The sequence below is a fragment of the Carassius gibelio genome, chromosome B18, assembly GCF_023724105.1.
Source record: "Carassius gibelio isolate Cgi1373 ecotype wild population from Czech Republic chromosome B18, carGib1.2-hapl.c, whole genome shotgun sequence".
NCBI classification, from domain to species: domain Eukaryota; kingdom Metazoa; phylum Chordata; class Actinopteri; order Cypriniformes; family Cyprinidae; genus Carassius; species Carassius gibelio.
In genome coordinates, this window is record NC_068413.1 from 21,975,119 (window position 1) to 21,994,940 (window position 19,822).

Consider the following 19,822-nt stretch of genomic DNA (forward strand, 5'->3'; position numbering starts at 1 on the left):
TTCCCTTTTTAGGTAAACTGTCCCTTTAAAGTGTTCAAGTTGTGAAACATAACATTTGTAATGCAACTGCAAAATGTATTGTATTATTAACCCTCTGGGGTCTAAGTGTGTTTTGGGGGCCTGGAGAAGTTTTGACATGCCCTGACTTTTGTGATTTATTCAGTTACTTATAAACATATACATGGCTAAATCTGAAAATACTGTATTCAGTACAAACTGGGCTAATATGTAAATAGCATATGTACATGATTATGTTTTTGAGAAAACAACATTTGTGCGTGGTTAGTGAAAAACGACAGTTTGGAAGTCACTGAAATATGGTCATAAAACACATACAGAAAATTTTTTCACAAAACTGTCAAATTTTTGCTTCAAAATGATGTGAAAATCATCTTGTTTACTCACTCACAGAAAACAAAAGATTTCTTAAAATGTTCTAAGACACTTTTTGTTTCAAAAAGACATACAGTATGTGAGTAGGCGTGATTGACCATGAATATTATTATAATTTACACCTGAGAAGACAAAGGCGCGCATAATGAGCTGCATAATGAGCTTTACGTAAGGTGTGTGAATGAGAGGGAAGATTTACAAGAAAGTATGTGAGGACAAAATAAAATATTTTTTATGTTTGTAGTTTATATAAAATATATTTAATTTTCCCACAAAATAATTAGAGATTCACTAGCGAGTGCAGTTAAACACTTTATTAGGAACAATCAAAGCTGTCTTTCAAAGCTGAATTTTTAGCATCATTACTCCTTTCACGTGATTCTTCCGAAATCCTTCTAATACTCAGATTTTCTACCCCTGGTGTTTTGTGAGGGAATTGCATGGGGTTCGTGGGTTGGTATGCAGGGGCGATTCTAAGATTTTGATTTTAGGGGGGCTCAGCCCCCAATAAGGGTATGATTAAAAAATATTATTTGACTATTAGGGTAGGGTTGTATACTACTAACCTTATTGCAATCCACTATTCCATTGTATTCCCTGTATTTCATATATGGGAGTAGGAGTACTGACTGAGCCATATATAACACTGTAAAAAAAACTAATACAGTTTTTTAGATGTGACCAGTCACTGGAAAATTTTGAATTGGGAATGTAGATTTATTTATTTTTTTTACAATAAAGACTAACTGATTCAGTATTAGGACATTCATGTTTATCCTTTGATGATACCACTGCTTTTTCTTATGAAATGTACGTGGAAATCGGCAGAATATTAAAACAACATAAGGGTTCAATGACTGCAATGAATCTTGGGAACACAGTGGTATTGTGTGTGTGTGTGTGTGAGGCTGTCTGTTCTATTCTCACCTGACTGTTGCTCATTTGCAGACCTACTCCCGCACAACAAAAAAATGTTGTATATCCATCTACAATGAAATATAAATTATTATATTTTTTTATTATTATTATTATTATTATTATTATAAATGTTTAGCTTTTTAGCCTTTATAATCAACAATACGGTTGGTTATACATCAAGTCAGCCCCTGAAAATGTATTTCATTTCAAATCATTTAACTAACCAGCTAATATTCATTAAGAATATAGACAAAACATGTATTAATGTAATTGTCTATTGGCAATATGTTTAATCTGTTCTATATTTATTTCAATTTATTAAAAATAACACAATTATCAATTTGCCACTTCTATAACTCAATTACTTAAAAAAAAAAAAAAAAAATCACAGATCCCTTTACTCTTACTCTAATATATGTATCATGATACACTAATGATTCATTATTACTTAATACAAAATTATATTTAATAATAGAAAACAAAATATCTCCACATGATGTTTCTCTCTCTGTGCCATTTAGTACTTTCAGACAATGATGTGTGTCATTAATAATTTATTTTGCATGGCTGCATAATGTAATGCCGAAATACACAATAATATGTTTTCAATTTTAAAAAGTAAATTAAAATAAATCATGATCGTTTTCTAAAGTATGTTTTCATGGGTGTTAATCGCTTCATTTTTGTTGGAAGAAAAAACAACTGTCACACTGTGATAAAGGCTGAAGGTGAACGCAGCGAAGACGTACTGGTATTGGATGCGAGAACACACACACGCACACACACACACGCACGCACACACACACACACCTTGTACTCTCTGATGTTCGCTCTGCTCGGCGCCACTGTGGATTGAAAAACGCGCTGAATCCATGCAGACTCAGATCAGGGGAGGAGCCGGAACTTGATGCAGCTTGCCACCGTTTCAAATGAGTTTTTAAAGGGGACTGAAGCGATCACTAATTAATTAATCAAATAATTTTTTAGGGGGGCTGGGCATAAGTTTAGGGGGGCTGAAGCCCCCCTAAAAAGGGCCTAGCGACGCCCCTGTTGGTATGCATGCAAGTTAATACCATTAACAAATTACAGTGATCTCCATAAGTTTTGGAACAGTAAAGACAAAATTGCTTTCTCTGCTGTGGAGTCAAGACATTTGCAAAGATGATTAAAAGATGAATATGCGACAAAACTACATAATGTCACATTTTATTATTAGGTCTTGCCACACATGTTTTACCAAATAAAAAGGACAGGACCTTTAGAGTTCATCCCACTATTTGATGTGAGCATAAGTATTGGAACAGTTGAATTTAAAGCAGATACAAAAGATTAAAAGCTAATATTTAGTTGCAGATCGCTTGCATGCAATCAGAGCAGTGAGTCTGCAACCCATAGACATCACCAGACTCTCGGTCTTATGCTTTGACACGCTTTCCCTCAGCCTTTAATGTAGCCAATTCCAACTGTTGCTTGTTTTGGGGAGTTTCTGTCTTTAGTCTCATTTTCAGCTGGAGACCTTAATGTTCAATCAGATTTAATCAGCAATCTAAGACTTTACATTTCTTTGCCCTGATAAAGTTTTTGACTGAACTCGCAGGGTGTTTTGGGTCATTGTCCTTATCCAATATGAAGTGCTTTCTAATGAGTTTGGTGGCATCTTCTTGAATACTGGTAGCCAAGAGGATTTAGCTCCCTTCCAAATTCATTCTGCTACTGCCATCATACATTAACTCATCATTAAAAGAAGAGGTCCTGTTCTAGAGACAGCCATGGATGCCCATGCCATGACACCACATCCACCAAGCTTTACAGATGAGGTTATATGCTTAGGATAATTAGAAGTTCCTTTTTATCTCTACACTTGTGCTTTTGAATCACTTAGATAAAGGTTAATCTTTGTCTCATCGGTCCATCAACTCAGTTCCAAAGCGCTACTGGTTCACATTTGTGATGAATCTTGCCTTTCTATTTTTGGTGCTGATCAGAGGTTTGCATCTTGCTGTGTAGCTTCTGTAATTCTGTGTCAGATTCTCCTGCGGACTGTAGATTGACAGAGCATCACCCCAGCTTTCTGGAGGTTGTTGGTGATTTTACAGACATGTATTTTAGGATTCGTTTCACAACTTGCACAGCTGATCAGGTCGTTGTTGGTTGCTGATGTCGCCGGTAGTTTCCAAACTCTTAATTTTTCCATGCTCTTTGTTTTTCCTGTAGTTCTAACTTACTTCATCTTTTGTTTTAGCATCCAAATTGCTTGCTTTTCTCTGAGAGTCGGCTTCCTCGTCTTCATCCTGGTTTGTGCGTGTCATTATAGAATGCAAGACTTAGAATGCAGAAGCAATCGATATAACTGATAAGACACATTCCCTGTTTTTAATATCTGAAGAATTAATGCAACAGAACACAGCTGAACATTTAGGAAGACCTGTGAGGCTTTATATATATATATATATATATATATATATATATATATATATATATATATATATATACGTTATATATATACTATATATATATATAGAAAGTAATAACAATGTAATACTAACAATGTAAGTAATAACATTGTAAATTAGAGTAATATGATTTTTTCTAATTTGTTTAGTATAATAATAACAATAACTATGTAAATACTACTAAAATACTATTAAAACTGATAAAAAGTAAATGTTTTTAAAGTGAAAAATGCAAATGTGCCATTAAATAATTGAAATAATTACTTAAAATCTCAGGGGTTACTTCGGGTACATAATTAAGGTCAAAAGGGTATAGAGTATGTGGAATATTAGTGCACACACTGTAGCTAAAGCAGATCAAAACACACAATAACTGAACTAATTGAAAATGTGTTCGGTTTCGAAGCTTAATTCCATGAAATCAACAGGACTTACAAAGTTCAAAGTCCACAACAAATCACCTCAGTAAGACATGTCGTACATAATCCTGCATGCATCTGTTGACGTTTTTAAAGGTAACCCGTCAATGTTTAAACAAGTACATTTCATATGCTATGATTTAAAGCTCCCAATATAATAACGAGCCCATGGTAACCTCTTTCACATGGATGTAAAGCCCTGGATCTGTCTGTCTCGATTTCTCTACTCCTCCCTCTCCTGCCCATCTCTTTCACACAATTCTCACCGCTTGCCTGTCTATCAAGCATTCAGCCAGCCATCCATCTATTCATCTTTCTATCCATCAAATTTGGTAACTGCCTATATTTATTTCTATGTGGATGCATTTTTTTCTGTTGATTTCTGTGTAGGCAACTGTCTAGACACCTGTCTGCCATTTTTGGATCAGTTGCCTCTCTTCTTTAAGCATCTGAAAGCTGGGAGTAACATTTCTTTGTGGGTTTTTTTTTTTCTTCTTCCTTTTTTTCTGCCTAGGGATGCATGCACATTTGAGACAGTTTTTTTTCCTCTCTCTATGTGAGAAAAGGAGCCCTCAGTGTAGCTCTCAGTCTCCAGTTTTGAAGCTATATTCTAAAGGTTCAGGACAGCAAAGGTCATATTTTGCAAGTATTAAAAGGTCTGTCTTTAATTAGGACCTCATAAATGTCAGCTCACTTTTTTTCCTCAAGTGCTTCTCCCCACAAACACAGATCCGTGATTTGGGAGGCTTTAATTTCTAGAGGTTACTTCCCCTCTCTCCGAGCAAGACAGTCTATAAACGATTATGTGCCATGCGAAGAATTAAGCATTTAAGTTGTCATTTGTGGGGCTGTCCTCATTACTGAACGTTGCATCTGTGAGTTTAGTCAGATGGCTTGGTGCGTTGGCGCTTAGTCACTTTGCTAAAGTTCTAATTGGCAAAAAGCAGAATGAGGAGATTTCAGCAGGTGTATAATGGCTCTTTAATTAAGATATTCAATAAGTCCTTCCTCTTTTGGCACTGTTTTAACACAAATGGGCCATTTAGAATCATTTGTAGCAATTGTAAATCCACAGCATTGATTGACGTGATATAATAGGGAATTAAATTTCACTCTGTGTGAGTGGCATTTGCAATAGAACATGGCAATGTTCATGACACATACACCTTTTTGCAACCCTAATTTTCCCGTAATGAGAAAAAAGCAACAACATAAGAAAAAGGTGTCAAACTGTCAGCCTTTCTTTTCCTTTCACATTTGCACATTTGTCTTTCAGATAGGAAAAAAATAAAGACTTGCATAAATTAACCCTATCTGGCAGATCAGATGTTCCAGTGAATAAATTAATTAGTAAAATTGGTAATTACTTTATATATAAAAATAAACATGTTAAACACTACAGAAGTTCAGGGATATTTATTAAAAGCATCCATGTTACACAATTCATGTACTTACTATTATAATAACAATAAATTAGATTTGTAATTGCAATGCATAATTACATGCAAGTAACCCTAAGCCAGACCCTAATTATACCCATGTAGTAAGTGCATGTAGCTAATTAGTATTACACAGTACTTAAATGTATATTTACACTGTAACAAGGACACTTGAAAATAAAGTGTAACCAAATAATAATAAATAAATAAATAAATAAATACCGCAAGGATTCATTAAAAAGATCACTTGGAAAAGCAATAAAACAAAATCAATTTTCTAAAGTTTGTTACTGCAGTAATTATATATTTACATTTTCAGAAGAAATGATTAGGTAAGATGTTCTGAGATGTTTCAAGTGATTGCTCTGAACTCAGTTGTCTCTCTCTCTCTCTCTCTCTCTCTCTCTCTCTCTCTTTTAGCCTAAACAAAAGCAGAAATTAAACCATAGTGACATGACATGTGGTGTGGATGGGAGTGATGGAGGCTCCACAGTTCCACGGTTTCCACATGTTTATTTCACACTTATAATTTCAGCAGTCAAGTCACAGCTTGACGATCAGACCGTATAGTGTGAACAAATCATGAGCTTAATCATGAGCTTTAGCTTTACATCACAAGTGATTCTTTAACAAAAAACATTGCTGAAATCAGTGAAGTGCTGAAGTTTAGCATGTACCATATGTTTAGGGGTTTGTTCAAATCCTTAACCCTAAACATGAGCAATAGCAATCCATGCAAGTATATCTTAGAGCCTGGCATTATGAGTCTGAATTGTTAGATGTAACAGCTCCCTCTGTTTTATTTTCAGATTTTGCTAGAGCCGTTGCCGGGAGACCTGTATCATATGCTGCAGTGTTGCGGATGAAGGCAGACAGTTCCTCATCCTCCTCACTCAACTCCAGGATGAGGTTAAGGAGCAACCATGGAGTGGAATCGTCTAGCCAGGACTGGCCTCCGTTTTCCAGACACAGATACTCGGCCCTAAGCTCACAGGAGGACTACAGGAGTGAAGGTGAGAATGAGGCTGAATCACACAATCCCATGCCAATTCACAGACGCGTGCTGAGCACTTACAAACTCACTCTCACAGATCTGTGTTCTCGTCATACTGGAGCGAATGAGTTCTCATTTTACTTCTAACTAACTTTAGAAGCTTGACCTTATATAGTGAGTGGATCAAATAATGGGTTGCATAAATATTCCTTTTTTGTTCTGTGCTTTGGACCACGGCTTAATCATAAGACCATAACTAGCTCTGTTTGCTCACTCTCAACAGTCATCTTTCTTATCTTGTTGCAAAGATGCTAGTCAACAGAATAAACAGTGTTTTGAACTCTGCAAGGTCAACACTTTCAAAGATTACCTTGGTCCAACAGCTTTTCCAGTTGGGTTTTGATGGTCCACAAGCTAGAACTGCCCCAGACCAGCACTAACCAGCATTTAGGACCTGATTTGAGATTCTGGGGCCTAACAAGCAAGGACTGTGTGTTGGAGTCTTGTGTAACATTGAAAGAGACCTAAACATCTCACCAATGAATCATATCTCTATTCAGTTAGAGTTGACGGGGACCCTGGCCAAAAGGAAATTGAACAGGGATCATTGAAACATCGCTGCACTTCCCAAATTCCCAGCTTTCCGTCAACCTGACATCTGATGGATGTGGTTGTCACTGGGAGAAATATGTATTTCACAAGAGAACGAGAAGCCTGTATTATAAAAGAGACCTTTACAGATATAATTACTTATGTCAAGGAAATTATTCTGCAACTGTTGACTGTTTAGGTTATTTGAAGGACATTTACAGTTTCACTCTTTGGATGAACTTTGGGTAGACTTAAAAAGCCTGTTTGAATTTATGTATGTATTTATTTAGATTTAGTTTTATTTTTATTAATATTTGATTTAATAGATTTGCTTTTAGCCAATACATTCACCAAAGTCACCCAAAAATTGAAGAGGTTATCAAGATTACATAGTACTTGGTTATCAGGAAGTGTTTAACAATGTGTTCGTGGTTCAGTGGGAACAGATGAATTAGTCTGATTGGGTCAGAATGGGGTCACAGGAACTGTCTAATTCGAGATGATGCAGTCAGTAGCGCCAACTTCTCCAGATCACCACACTCCATCGGTTTAGAGGTCATCAAGGAGATGTCGGAGAGCAAGAACAGAGCCGTCATGTCATTGAAGTGTGTGCCGCTTCCTACGCCACACCGTGAGGACAGAGTAATTGTCAGTGAGATGTGTCCTCTGTGTGTAACCCACACTCTTTAGGTTGTCATGGAATTGTAATGCAGAAGAGCTCATGGGGGGTATGCAGGGCTGCTGTTCTCCCAGTGAGGCCGACAGATCACAGAGCGCCTATGAGATGACTGATTTCTGTGACATTATCAAGCTGCTAAATCATAAAACACTCAACTTCGCCCCATACCGAGACTGCAAGCTGCCTCCGACAAGCTGCACCGCATCGCAGACAGATAGATACAACATTCTCTTCACATACGCTACAGTAATTCTCAGCTGGCACTATTTAAAACTCACAACTTTTGTTCACTGCGTAAATTTGCAGTTGTTAATAAACAGCTCAGTGTGATCTCACAGCTGAAACAATAGTGGCCTCACATGAATATTACGGAAGCATATAAAAGTCTTAAAAGTGTGTGGGCAGAAGTAATTATTCCCTTCCTACATCTACTGTAGCACACTGTTCTTTCTCACATATGGAGTGCATGATAAATAACAGCCTACTGTAGAGTACTGTATATTCCTGGATTTGTTTGTGTGTGTGTGTGTGTGTGCTCTTGTTTTTGTGACATACTGTATAAGGACACAACTCTGAATAATGACATGGGTATGACACAGGTATTACAAGAAGAGTGTGACTTATGAGGACATAACCCATGTCCCCTTTTTTCAAAATACTTATAAATCATACAGAATGAGTTTTTTTTTTTTTTTTTTTTGAGAAAGTAAAAATGCACAAAGTTTCCTGTGAGGGTTAGGGTTTGGTGTAGGGATGGTGTAAAGCCATAGAATATACAGTTTGTACAGTATAAAAACCATTACGCCAATGGGATGTCCCCACTTTTCACAAAAACAAATGTGTGTGTGTGTGTGCGCGTGTGTGTAGTAAGTAGTTTGTGACTGCAGACAGCTGAAAATAACAGTAAATGCAGTTGTAAATGCATAAATGGCTTGTGATAATGATAAACTGTGATTAAGTGGTTTTGCAAGTTGGGTTGAATGACTGAATAAGAAATGAGGAGTTGGGTTCTGTCAAAATGGACTCACTGGATTGGTTGACAACTCATTCACTGACTAAATCAATGGAAACAATTCTTGACTGTCAAACTCTCATCCTTACAGTATCGGTAAATGCACTTTCTGAGTAAAAAAAAAAAATCACTCACTGAATTGGGGAAAGCAGTTTGAGCTTGAGCGTTTGAATCACTAAAAGCCTTTTTAATTAATAACTCACTCGCTGAATCAGTCAAGTGGTTCTTGAGTTAACCGTTCTCTTGCTGAATGAACTGGTTGTAATCTTAGACTGTAAAAAAAACATTTTTAAGCTCAAAGTGGGCGGAGCCGGCCATCGCCATCTTGACAATGCGTCACCATGTGTCACTCCCGGATAATCAAAAAAGGGCAAAAAGGCAGGAGCAGTTTGCTGAAACCATAGTTGTTTCTCAATGTCAACGAAGGATCATCGGAAGCCAGTATTTCGAGGATGCTACGTCATCGACATCCGTCGAAGGACTGTTCCAATGTCGAGGATCCTTGGAATTTCAACCAAGGACTGAGTCCTTCTTTCGAAGAATATCCCATACACAGGAAAAGGATGCATATGTGTATCCTTCACGCTCTTCGCGCTCTCAAATCACCCACAATCCTATGCGTGCAGCTTTGCTATCTTGTTCAAAAATCCAAATATAGCTAACGTTAGCAGAGTCGGAAGTGTTAACAGTTTTTATTTACGTTACCAAACAGTTGTTATAACTGTAGTAAATATAAGTAAAGTTTAACAATTAAATGCCAGTACAAATTACTACCATATTGAAATTTTAAATTATACAAATACAAAGGGTTAACTGAACCGGACCTGTCATTTAACAATTGTTAGCTTGGTTGCGTCATCGACATTTCTTTTATAAATAACTAGTTAAGTTGTCCAAAGTAATTTAACGATACCAATCACAGAGTTATTCAAACGGACCTTTTCACTGACGTAGTGACGCAATTACGTGCACTTGCTAGCCTGTTCCATTTACGTGTTCTCCGAATGCTAAAGAAGAGTCTCGCCTAGCCTCTGAAGGAAGTGACTTGGAAGGACCAATCCTGCCAAGGAAGTATCCTTGACATTGAGAAACGTCTCATGTACACCTAGCTCGAAGGTGGTGACAGCAGCGAATTCCACCTGTCACACTAGTGGCCATGCCCTTAATTATGCAGAACTTTAAGGCATAATATAATTTAAACGGATGACTTATAAAAACATTTTAAGTAAAATATGTTTTCAGTTTTCATGAAGGGAAAAAAAATTTTTTGGACCAGGCTGTAAATGTTGTCTTCTGGTGTGAAGATGGGTATTTTAACATGGGGAGTCTATGGAATTGACTTCCTTTTGCAGCCAGCCTCTACCGGCCAGTCAATGAATTACAGCCACTTCCTTGTTGACCTCCCGCTGGGTTGTAAAATACTTTCAAGAGAACACGACTACCTTATTGAATGGTTGGTAGTTAGTGAACTACTTTTACTGAATCAGTCAAAGCAATTCTCAAGTGAACATCCCAAATACTAAACTGAAGCAGCTATTGAATCTTATGGAACCACTTGCTTTTTGCTTAGAAGCTCATCTTTGTAGTGAAGGTGAAAAGTGAAAGTGAAAGTGAAGTTAAAGTGACTGAGTCCTTCTTTCGAAGAATATCCCATACACAGGAAAAGGATGCATATGTGTATCCTTCACGCTCTTCGCGCTCTCAAATCACCCACAATCCTATGCGTGCAGCTTTGCTATCTTGTTCAAAAATTCAAATATAGCTAACGTTAGCGGAGTCGGAAGTGTTAACAGTTTTTATTTACATTACCAAACAGTTGTTATAACTGTAGTAAATATAAGTAAAGTTTAACTGTAGTAAAAGTTTAACTTAGTATTTAACCAAATACTAAACCAAATACTAAACTGAAGCAGCTATTGAATCTTATGGAACCACTTGCTTTTTGCTTAGAAGCTCATCTTTGTAGTGAAAGTGAAAAGTGAAAGTGAAAGTGAAGTTAAAGTGACATTCAGCCAAGTATGGTGACCCATACTCAGAATTTGTGCTCTGCTTTTAAACCATCCGAAATGCACACACACAGAGCAGTGAACACACACACACTGTGAGCACACACCCGGAGCAGTGGGCAGCCATTTATGCTGCGGCGCCCAGGGAGCAGTTGGGGGTTCGATGCCTTGCTCAAGGGCACCTAAGTCATGGTATTGAAGGTGGAGATAGAGCTGTTCATGCACTACCACCACCCACAATTCCATCCTGCCCGAGACTCGAACTCACAACCCTTCAATTGGGAGTCTGACATTTGAACCATTAGGCCACGACTTCCCCAGTAGTGACTATATAGTTTGTCTGACTTTAAAAAGCTGCTTTTAAATTTGCTGCCATTTTCATAATGTGATTAAAGTACTTCTTTATTAGAAAATGTGATCTGTAATATCCTTGAAAATATCTAAAACAAGTGTGCCGCACATGACCTAAAAAATGAAGCCAAAACTTTTTGACCCCTTTTTTGTTAAGTTAAAACCACATACTTTTAAATATAACACTTAGGCATGAAGTCACTCTCTTTAACTGTATCTGGCTTTAAATGTTAGGCCCTTTGGTACATCATTGCTCATCAGCCAGGCACCAGTATTTAGTAGTATTTAGAGTAGAGCACTTTTTTGCCAAGCCCCTGTCACTGTCCCCACACAAACTGTCAAGATCTGGTTTTGTTCCAGTTCTCAGATACCACACCACAGTACACTCATTATAAATATAGCGTGGGCCTGTGGAGAGACCTTGTTTTAGATGATACCTGAACAGGCTGTACCTGCTTAAACTGAGCTGAACAATAGAAAGAGTGAACCGCGGCACTCTACTATAATTGCTTTTCAGCTTTTAGACATATACAAAGGCTCCATGATGTGCACTCAAACATGTCACAGCCTATCTGTGAAATTGTGTACTGCCATGAGCACTCCCTGTTTAATAGTGAGGGAACGAACGGTTGATTAAACTCTCAAAGGCATTCACTAGGCAGGAAATCTGACGCCTCAGGCGAGGTTCTTCTCGCTTGAAGAAATGGTCCTTGTTATTTGAGGCTTTTGTTTAATTTAAAAGAAGGATGCTTTTGATGGTTGGTCATCTCTGTGTCACACGGCCAACAAACCATAAAAGAAAGAATAAGAAAGTTAAACTGGAACAGTTTCCTGAATCCTACTGGCTTGCACCTTCCAAGACACAAAAGTGTGAAGTCTTCCATTACTGTTTGTTTTAAAGAAGTTAATTCCGAAATGTAGCAATCAAATTGGAACCAGGGGATTTTAGAGAGCAAAATACACATTCTTTTTTTTTTTATTGTTTGGGTCAAAAAAATCTGTTAACTTTGAGGACTAAAAGTACAGTAGGAAGTGTTTGATACTTTTGCCCAACAACAAAATACTTCATGTTTTTCCAAAACATTTAAGGAGAGGGATCACCAGTCCTGTCCTCTAGCTATGCTGTATATTTGATTAATGTACAATTCCAGCGAGTGGTTTGTTTCCCACTGGAGACCCAGTCTGCAGACCGGAGACTGAACAAATTACTGTTTCCTCTCTTCCCAAGGAAGAACAGCCACTTTTTCCAGTCGCTTGATCATTTCTAAATGGTGAGAAATATCATGCTGTCTCAGCTACCAAAACTAGGTTAAGGGCCTATATGTCTGTTAGATGGTGGAGTTTTGTTAGTAACAAACATGTTTTTGGACATGGTGGTAGCATGGTATTTTTTGAAGCAAATTTGACTATGAATGCATTTTGGTATCATTGTATAAATCAGTGTACCACAATTGTATTGTAATACCTGTAAATGAATTATAAGCGCTGTAAATAAATTATATGATATTAATCACTGTACAATGGTAAAAGGGATTTTAGAGAGGTTGTAATGCTGATATTGTTAATTCTGCAGTAGCTGTAAATGCTATATTTTCATAATAATTATTCGATACCACTGGTATGCGTGACATTGGCTAATAAAAGATCTAGTTAATTCAAGTAGAGTTGCTTTACACTGCACAGACACCTCATCAGAGCTGTAAATATGCCAGTATTTATTCAGAAGTATGTTTACACAGACACACAGATGAGGCATAAATGTATTGAAATGGTTTCGCAACAGCAAGAATCCTTGGATCAGACATGAATGTTGAATTGCATTGTCATGACAGAGCCGCTGACAAAGTAGATTTGACCAGATCTGCTGCTTTCTGTGATCTGAAGAAAAGATGTATTTTCATCCTTTGACATCACTGCTTGTGGGTGGGGCCCTGTCTTATAGTTCAGGCAAAAGAGTTTGTAGTATGTTAGTGATCCACTGTAATATCGTAATTTTATCACCAAGTGTCTTCTTTAAAATGTTCTGTGATTATTAAACATTGACAGATTGCTGAAGCAGTTATGAAATGTGTTTATACTGTGGTTTGCCATCATAATAACACACTTTTTATGTAATTGATTGATTTACTTTATTATCCCCTTAGAGAAATTTTGTTTCTTGCATTTCACATGCACTTGTACAGCACCGACAATACACATAATAACATAACATACATAATAGAGAATAAAATTAAATAAAACTAAGAATAAGATACACACAATCAACCCTGAGACCTGCTCAGTAAGCACCTACAATATAAACATTTTTCAACAGTTTAACTGCCTGTGGCAGGAAGGAGTTTATCCCCCTTTTTTAAAAATCGCTGGCATTCTGAATCTTTGCCCCGAAGGTAATTTCTCAAAGTTAACAAACAGGGGATGCCTACTGATTTTTGTTGCTTTACTAAGGCATCTGTTTTGGTAAATTTGCTCAAGACCTCTCAGAGGGATACCAATTATTTAGCTCGCTGTACTCAAAACTTTCCTAGTCAAACTATTTTGTTTCATTGTGGCATTTCCAAACCAACAAGTGATACAAAATGTAAAAACACTTTCAATAACAGAGTTATAAAAAACTCTAAGGATTGAGACGCTTAATTAAATGATAGTCTTCCTAAGTAAGTAGAGTCTTTGCTGTCCTTTTTTGTTCACTATCTCAGTCCATTTATCCCACCTCAGTTTATGATCAAAGAAAACCCCATGGTATTTATACTCATCAACACTCTGGATTGACTCCCCTTTGATATTGGTTACACTCAGTGAAGACTCCTTCCTAAAATCAATACACATCTCCTTTGTTTTTTAAATATTTAACTTAAGGTATGAAATGTCATACCAAGAAATAAATTCATCTAAAACAGGTCCGTGACTGTCCTCGCCGACCCTTTAGAAGACTAACTAGTGCAGTATCATCTGCAAATTTGATAAGAAATTTACCTGAGTGGGCACTTATACAGTTATTTGTGTATAATATAAACAGCAGGGGTGAGAGGACACAGCCTTGTGGTGATCTGGCATTAGTAACCACATAATCAGCCCCCCATCCCAATCTTTTGACCAACACAGTTGGCAATATAGTATTAAAAGCCGATGAAAAAATCAACAAATAAGATTTTCACATGGTTTTTAGAATCTTCAAGATGCTAGTATACAATGTTCAACAATGTTAAAATTGCATTGTCCACTCCCTTATTTGGCTGATAGGCAAACTGCAAAAGTCCAATATATGTTTGGTTTTTGACATACCTTTTAACAAGCCGTTCAGAGCTTTTAAACACTAAAGAGGTCATTGCAATTGGCCCGAAAGTCACTAAGCTCTAATGTTTTATTGATTTAAGGAAAAGGTATAAAAGTTGAAGTTTTCCAGATAGTTGGTGCTATGCATTGATCTAAAAATCATGGAATAGTGAAGTAAAAACTGCAATCAGAAATTGTGCAGCAGTAAGAATGCATTGTGCCTGAGGCCTGGCATGCACACAGAGAAACTGCATTCATTGTGCTGGGTGAAGTTTTGTATCCTCAGAGAAAGGGCAATATGCAGTATATATGAACACAGATTATGAGAAGGTAATGCAGCAGTGAGGTATCTGTAAGCAGAAAAGCAAATATTACTGACAAGGGTGTATTTAACCACATCAAATCCCAAAATGTGTATGTTAACTATCGATTATGTATCTATTTATTTATCAAGGGCAACACACATTAATCAACATGTCTGTAAAAGGGACAGTGTTAGCCAGTCGGCTAATTTTATAACTGCTGTCCTTTTTTTTTTTTTTGCTGTAGATAAATTCTAGGATTCCTAATTCCTAGTTTTGAAGAAAATAAATAAATAATAATAATAATAATAATAATAATAATAATAATGTCACACTGTATATATAAAAAAGGCTTTTTTTTTTTTTTTATTGTCAGAGACATTTGTGTTCTTCTCTCTAAGAATGATGCCCAATTACACAAAGCTTGTCTAAGCTACACAGATCTGTAAATAATTCACAGAGACAGAGGATGATTGTTGAGAAGAGGTGTTGAGGAGACGGAAACGAGCCAGGGAGCATATGGGCTGAGTGGGAGTGTTTGTGCAGGGGAGAGCTCTTTAATCTCAAAGGCCCACAGTCAGCCGAGAGGCAGCCGGAGGACAGAGTGTTAGAGTGAATTGAGGGCTGCTTTACAAAAAGATTCTCCTCTGTTGTTAGTACAGATGCACTGAAAATCAGCTCACAACCAAATTGATCAAATTAAAATTTGCTCTTAGTTGAATGAAATGAGGATCTCTTCTTTCACAGTGTTGGAGATTGATTGAAGGTAGATGTGAAATCATATTCTTTTGTTTAAAGTCACATGTTGGGTATTACTTTTTAACTTACAAAACAGAAAAATAATGTGGAGTGTATTTTTTTAATCCTAAATAAATGTTAAGATTTTAAATGTAGCATTTTTACATTCTTTACATTTTTTTTTTTTTTTTTGGTGTTTAAGAGTGTAGAGACAAGAGGATGAATTATTTTGATCTGGGTCGGTTACTAACCACCTAGCAATACTTCAGAACACCCTAGCAACCACATAGCAATGTCATTGCAAACAAACAAGCACAACACCCATAGTCTTTTTGTGTAGTGCTTTATTTACAAATTCTTCCATTGCATGTTACTTTCTTGGGTTTTGCCTCTTTTGTGTGTTAGTAACACTGAATTTCATGATATCCCCTTTGAATCTGATATTTTCTCTTCTTATCAGGATGTTTTTTATATATATTTTTTTCTGGGAAATATTACAACAGACTGTGATGTATAAGAAATGTGCTTTTTGTCTTGGCAGTGATGTAGGTTGTAGTGGAGACCCCAGTCATCAGGTTCTTTAAAGCGTATGGCTACACAGACTGTAGATTTGAGACTGGTGTGCTGACACCTGGGCAGAGAGCAGCTTGAGACAGTGACAATGTTGCAGCCTGTACTCACTGGGATGTATTATGCATGCAGCACAGAGAATAAATAATAGAGCCAGAGCTTCGATATCTGACTCCCAAACCACTGGAAATGACTAAGTTATACGCGAACTCTGCGCCCACAGGTCCTTCATCTCTTTTTTCCCTCTGTTGTCTAATTCTGTTCCTGCACAAAAATATTTGCCAGATTTAGCTATCGCATAGCGGATGCTGAACAGAGGGCGGAGAGCCGTTCATAAAGACCTGACGATTTCATCAACAGCATTATCCTTACGAAAAAAGTACTCTGATACCTTCATACACTTATGGAAGAACCATTAACGTTTTAATACATAGCAAGATGCTTAATGATATTCTTATGCATAGTGGATCATAATGTTACTTATAGGTCACGTTTTTTTTTTTTTTTTTTTTTTTTTTTTTTTAAGCTTTGGCTGTGTTTACAGTGTGCAATATAACATATTCATGTTTCCTGTGTAAAAAACAAACAAAAAAAAATGTATTTTTCACACAATTCACATCTGTATACCGCAGTTTTCAATGTCATAAAAACGGGCTGATGTCTTCCTTGTTCTATGAAGTCCCTCCTTCAGAAACACGTAACAAGTTCTGATTGGGCCAGCGGTTCCTGTGTTGTGATTTGACAGCAGCTTAGCGCACGCTGCCCTCCTGAAAGCGAGATTGGGCTAGTTTTGGAGTAGTTTTTAGAAGCAAGTGGGCAGGATTTGTTTTCAAAACCTGGCAATCGTGATCTGAACCATAGACAGTAAAAGAACGCATGTGCTGGAGATGTACTTCTAATCACAGAACGCCTTTACTGACGAGATGCGCATGAAAATCGCATTATATTTTTTGTACAGCCCTACTATCTAGTTAACAAAGCTAAACAGCATTGTCCTTTGTGTAATAATTTACAGAAACTGTTAAACCCACTAACTTAAATAATAAAATACACGTACCGGTTGTGGTCCATAAACAACGCCTTCTCCAGATAAAGAGGGAACTGCTACATCTTTCAGGAATAATCTTTGTGCGAATCCGGCATTAAACTGATTGAGATTGAGGAAGTTGTCCTCAGCAAAATGTGCTGCACATAGTTTTACATGTGGATTATCATTTTCGAGAACCGAGTTAAACATAAATTGTAACCATTGATCTCTAAGTACAGCGTCTCTGGGAAGCCCAAACAAAGATGATCGGACTCTTAGATGAAAATAACAGCGTTTCGACGACATGGCGACAAACACAATCTACAAACGCAACTCTTCCTTCTTCTCCGTGGAAGCGCAACAAGGCCACGCCCGCTTTTTGTGAATTCATGTAGGTTAGTCAAAAAATGGTTCTAGTGACGTCATTACTGCAGGAACTAGAGGGATGTAGTCCAAACTGGTCGTTCGATGTAGGTGAATTCTGTTAAATAAAATATCTCCCTTGGCATTGAATTTTGAGCTTTAGCATTTTACAGATATTATTTATACTCTAACAACAACATTACACACTAACTAAAGTTTGAAACATGGGATAACAAAGAACGGAACCTTTAAAAAAATAAATGGTCAAATGTGGATCCTATACATAGTTATTGCCAAAACAGTAGTGTTTAGTTGTTGAATTTAATAATAAAATTAACAGATTTTGAAAGCTGAGACTATAGTATTACTAAGATCCATGTCCAGAAAATGTATTTTTAGCATAGTATATATCCAAATAATAATAATAATAATAATAATAATAATAATTTTCAAAGTGGCATTAGCATGGTACATGTCTGAAAATGTTTGTGAAACAATCTGAGATTTAGGGTTGGTCCCATTGTTCAGCATAAACTCACTAAACACAGAAGGAGCAGATCTCCTGAGTGTTTCTAATTGGAAGGACTCTCAGTTATTCTACTGAGATATGTTATTGAGTTCACCCTGGGGGCTGAATATATGAGACAGTTAACAGGATTCCTAATGTAGACCGTCTGCCGTGTATATCCAACTGGACTGGTAGAATGAGTTTAAACTGCTTTGAATTGTAAAAACACCATTTTGTGTCTGACTGCATTGCAAAGCCTGTATTTGGAACACACATCCAAATTCATTTCCCTACAAGGGTAAGTAGTCGAAAATGACATTATGGTATAATTTCCAGAAGGAGGCAAGGATTTTCTTTGAGTCCACATTTTCATAGTTGGGGATATGTGAATTAAAAAGTTGTGGTGGAACCAAATTGATCTGATGCTGTAATCGTCATTGTTGATGGCACAGTTTAGTTTGTGTGCATTTTCTGTTTGTTTAATTTAGGAATACAATGTTTGCCGAATACATAACTCATTTGGCTTCTCCATGAGGCAGCTGGCTTGTGCGAAAAGATTACTTTCCCATCATTTTTCCCAGCACAACAATGATAAAATACACAGATTAAAGCATCAGTTACACCCCTAATTACTCACTTTTTTCCATTCTTCATGTTGTTGTACAAGCACTAAAAAAAGCCCTCTGTCTTTGTCGGGGAAAAAAGAGAGAAAGAAATATGAAGTTGCCCAGCAAGTTGTTATGATTATACGGCTGCAATTTTATATTGAGTTAATAAGATTTCCGAACTCATAAGTTGGAACTTCCAGGAGGACTTGAAGGCAATGTGAGTGTCTCTCTCAAGGGTACAGTAGTGATAGCTCATGCTTCACCCATTGCAGTGTTTGAACCCGCAACCATCAGTTACTAACCTCGACTACACATATATCATGTCCTTGCATTATATACAATGTCAAATCAAATGTTTTTGTGTGAATAAGTAATGTTTTATTTATTTATTTACCCAGCAACTATATGCATATACAATGCTAAAACAATACAGAATATTATGATGAAAAATCTTTCAAAAAATCTCAAACCAAACATATATATCTAGGGTATAAGTATGAGGGTTATATCATCACAAGTTATAGCTTTGTTAACCCTGTTTTTGCCTTTCTTTCTCCATCTGACCCCAGAGAGCGAAGAGTTTGGTCCAGTGTTCATTCAAGAGCCAGATGATGCAATCTTCTCCTTGGATTCGGATGATAAGAAAGTTATAATGACTTGTGAAGCCAGAGGAAACCCTGTTCCGACCTACAGGTACAGTTTACTCATTTCATTAACATGGATAAGATTTCATTAAATGGATAATAAATGACATTTAATTTCTCTGGAGCTTACTGTGAATCCTTATTATCCTGCGTGAGTGGCATTTCTGTTAGACTAAAGCTAATGACGCAGATGTTGGACTTCTCTCTGTGGATTCCTAATCAGAATTTATATAATGTCCTAGAATCATCATGTTACTCACGAAATTGTACTATACTGTGATTCAGCGTATGCGTTACAGTCTCTCAGAAGTTCTATCCTTTAAAAAACAGCCATCAATTCATCAGTGTATGTTTCTGATTAGAGGGTTTGCAGAACATCTATAAGCATAAATAAATATGGGACGTTAGCAAGATTGAATGATCCACTTGGTGCTACTGAGCTCTTAAACACTGATCTGGTTTTGAGTTCTGGGTCGTAATATAGATGAATATTCCTGTCTAAGATATAAAGACACATCAAGTTACAAGCTC

General features: G+C 36.8%; 1 protein-coding gene across 2 annotated transcripts in view; it reads left to right on the plus strand.

The window, feature by feature from the left end:
• The window catches only part of LOC127977144 (contactin-5), a 288,917-nt gene that overhangs the window by 144,231 nt on the left and 124,864 nt on the right, over window positions 1-19,822 (plus strand). For both annotated transcript variants that reach the window (XM_052581846.1, XM_052581848.1), the window contains exons 3-4: window positions 6,432-6,635; window positions 19,217-19,340. In XM_052581846.1, coding sequence (XP_052437806.1) covers window positions 6,432-6,635; window positions 19,217-19,340 — 328 coding nt within the window. The remainder of the gene's footprint in view (window positions 1-6,431; window positions 6,636-19,216; window positions 19,341-19,822) is intronic.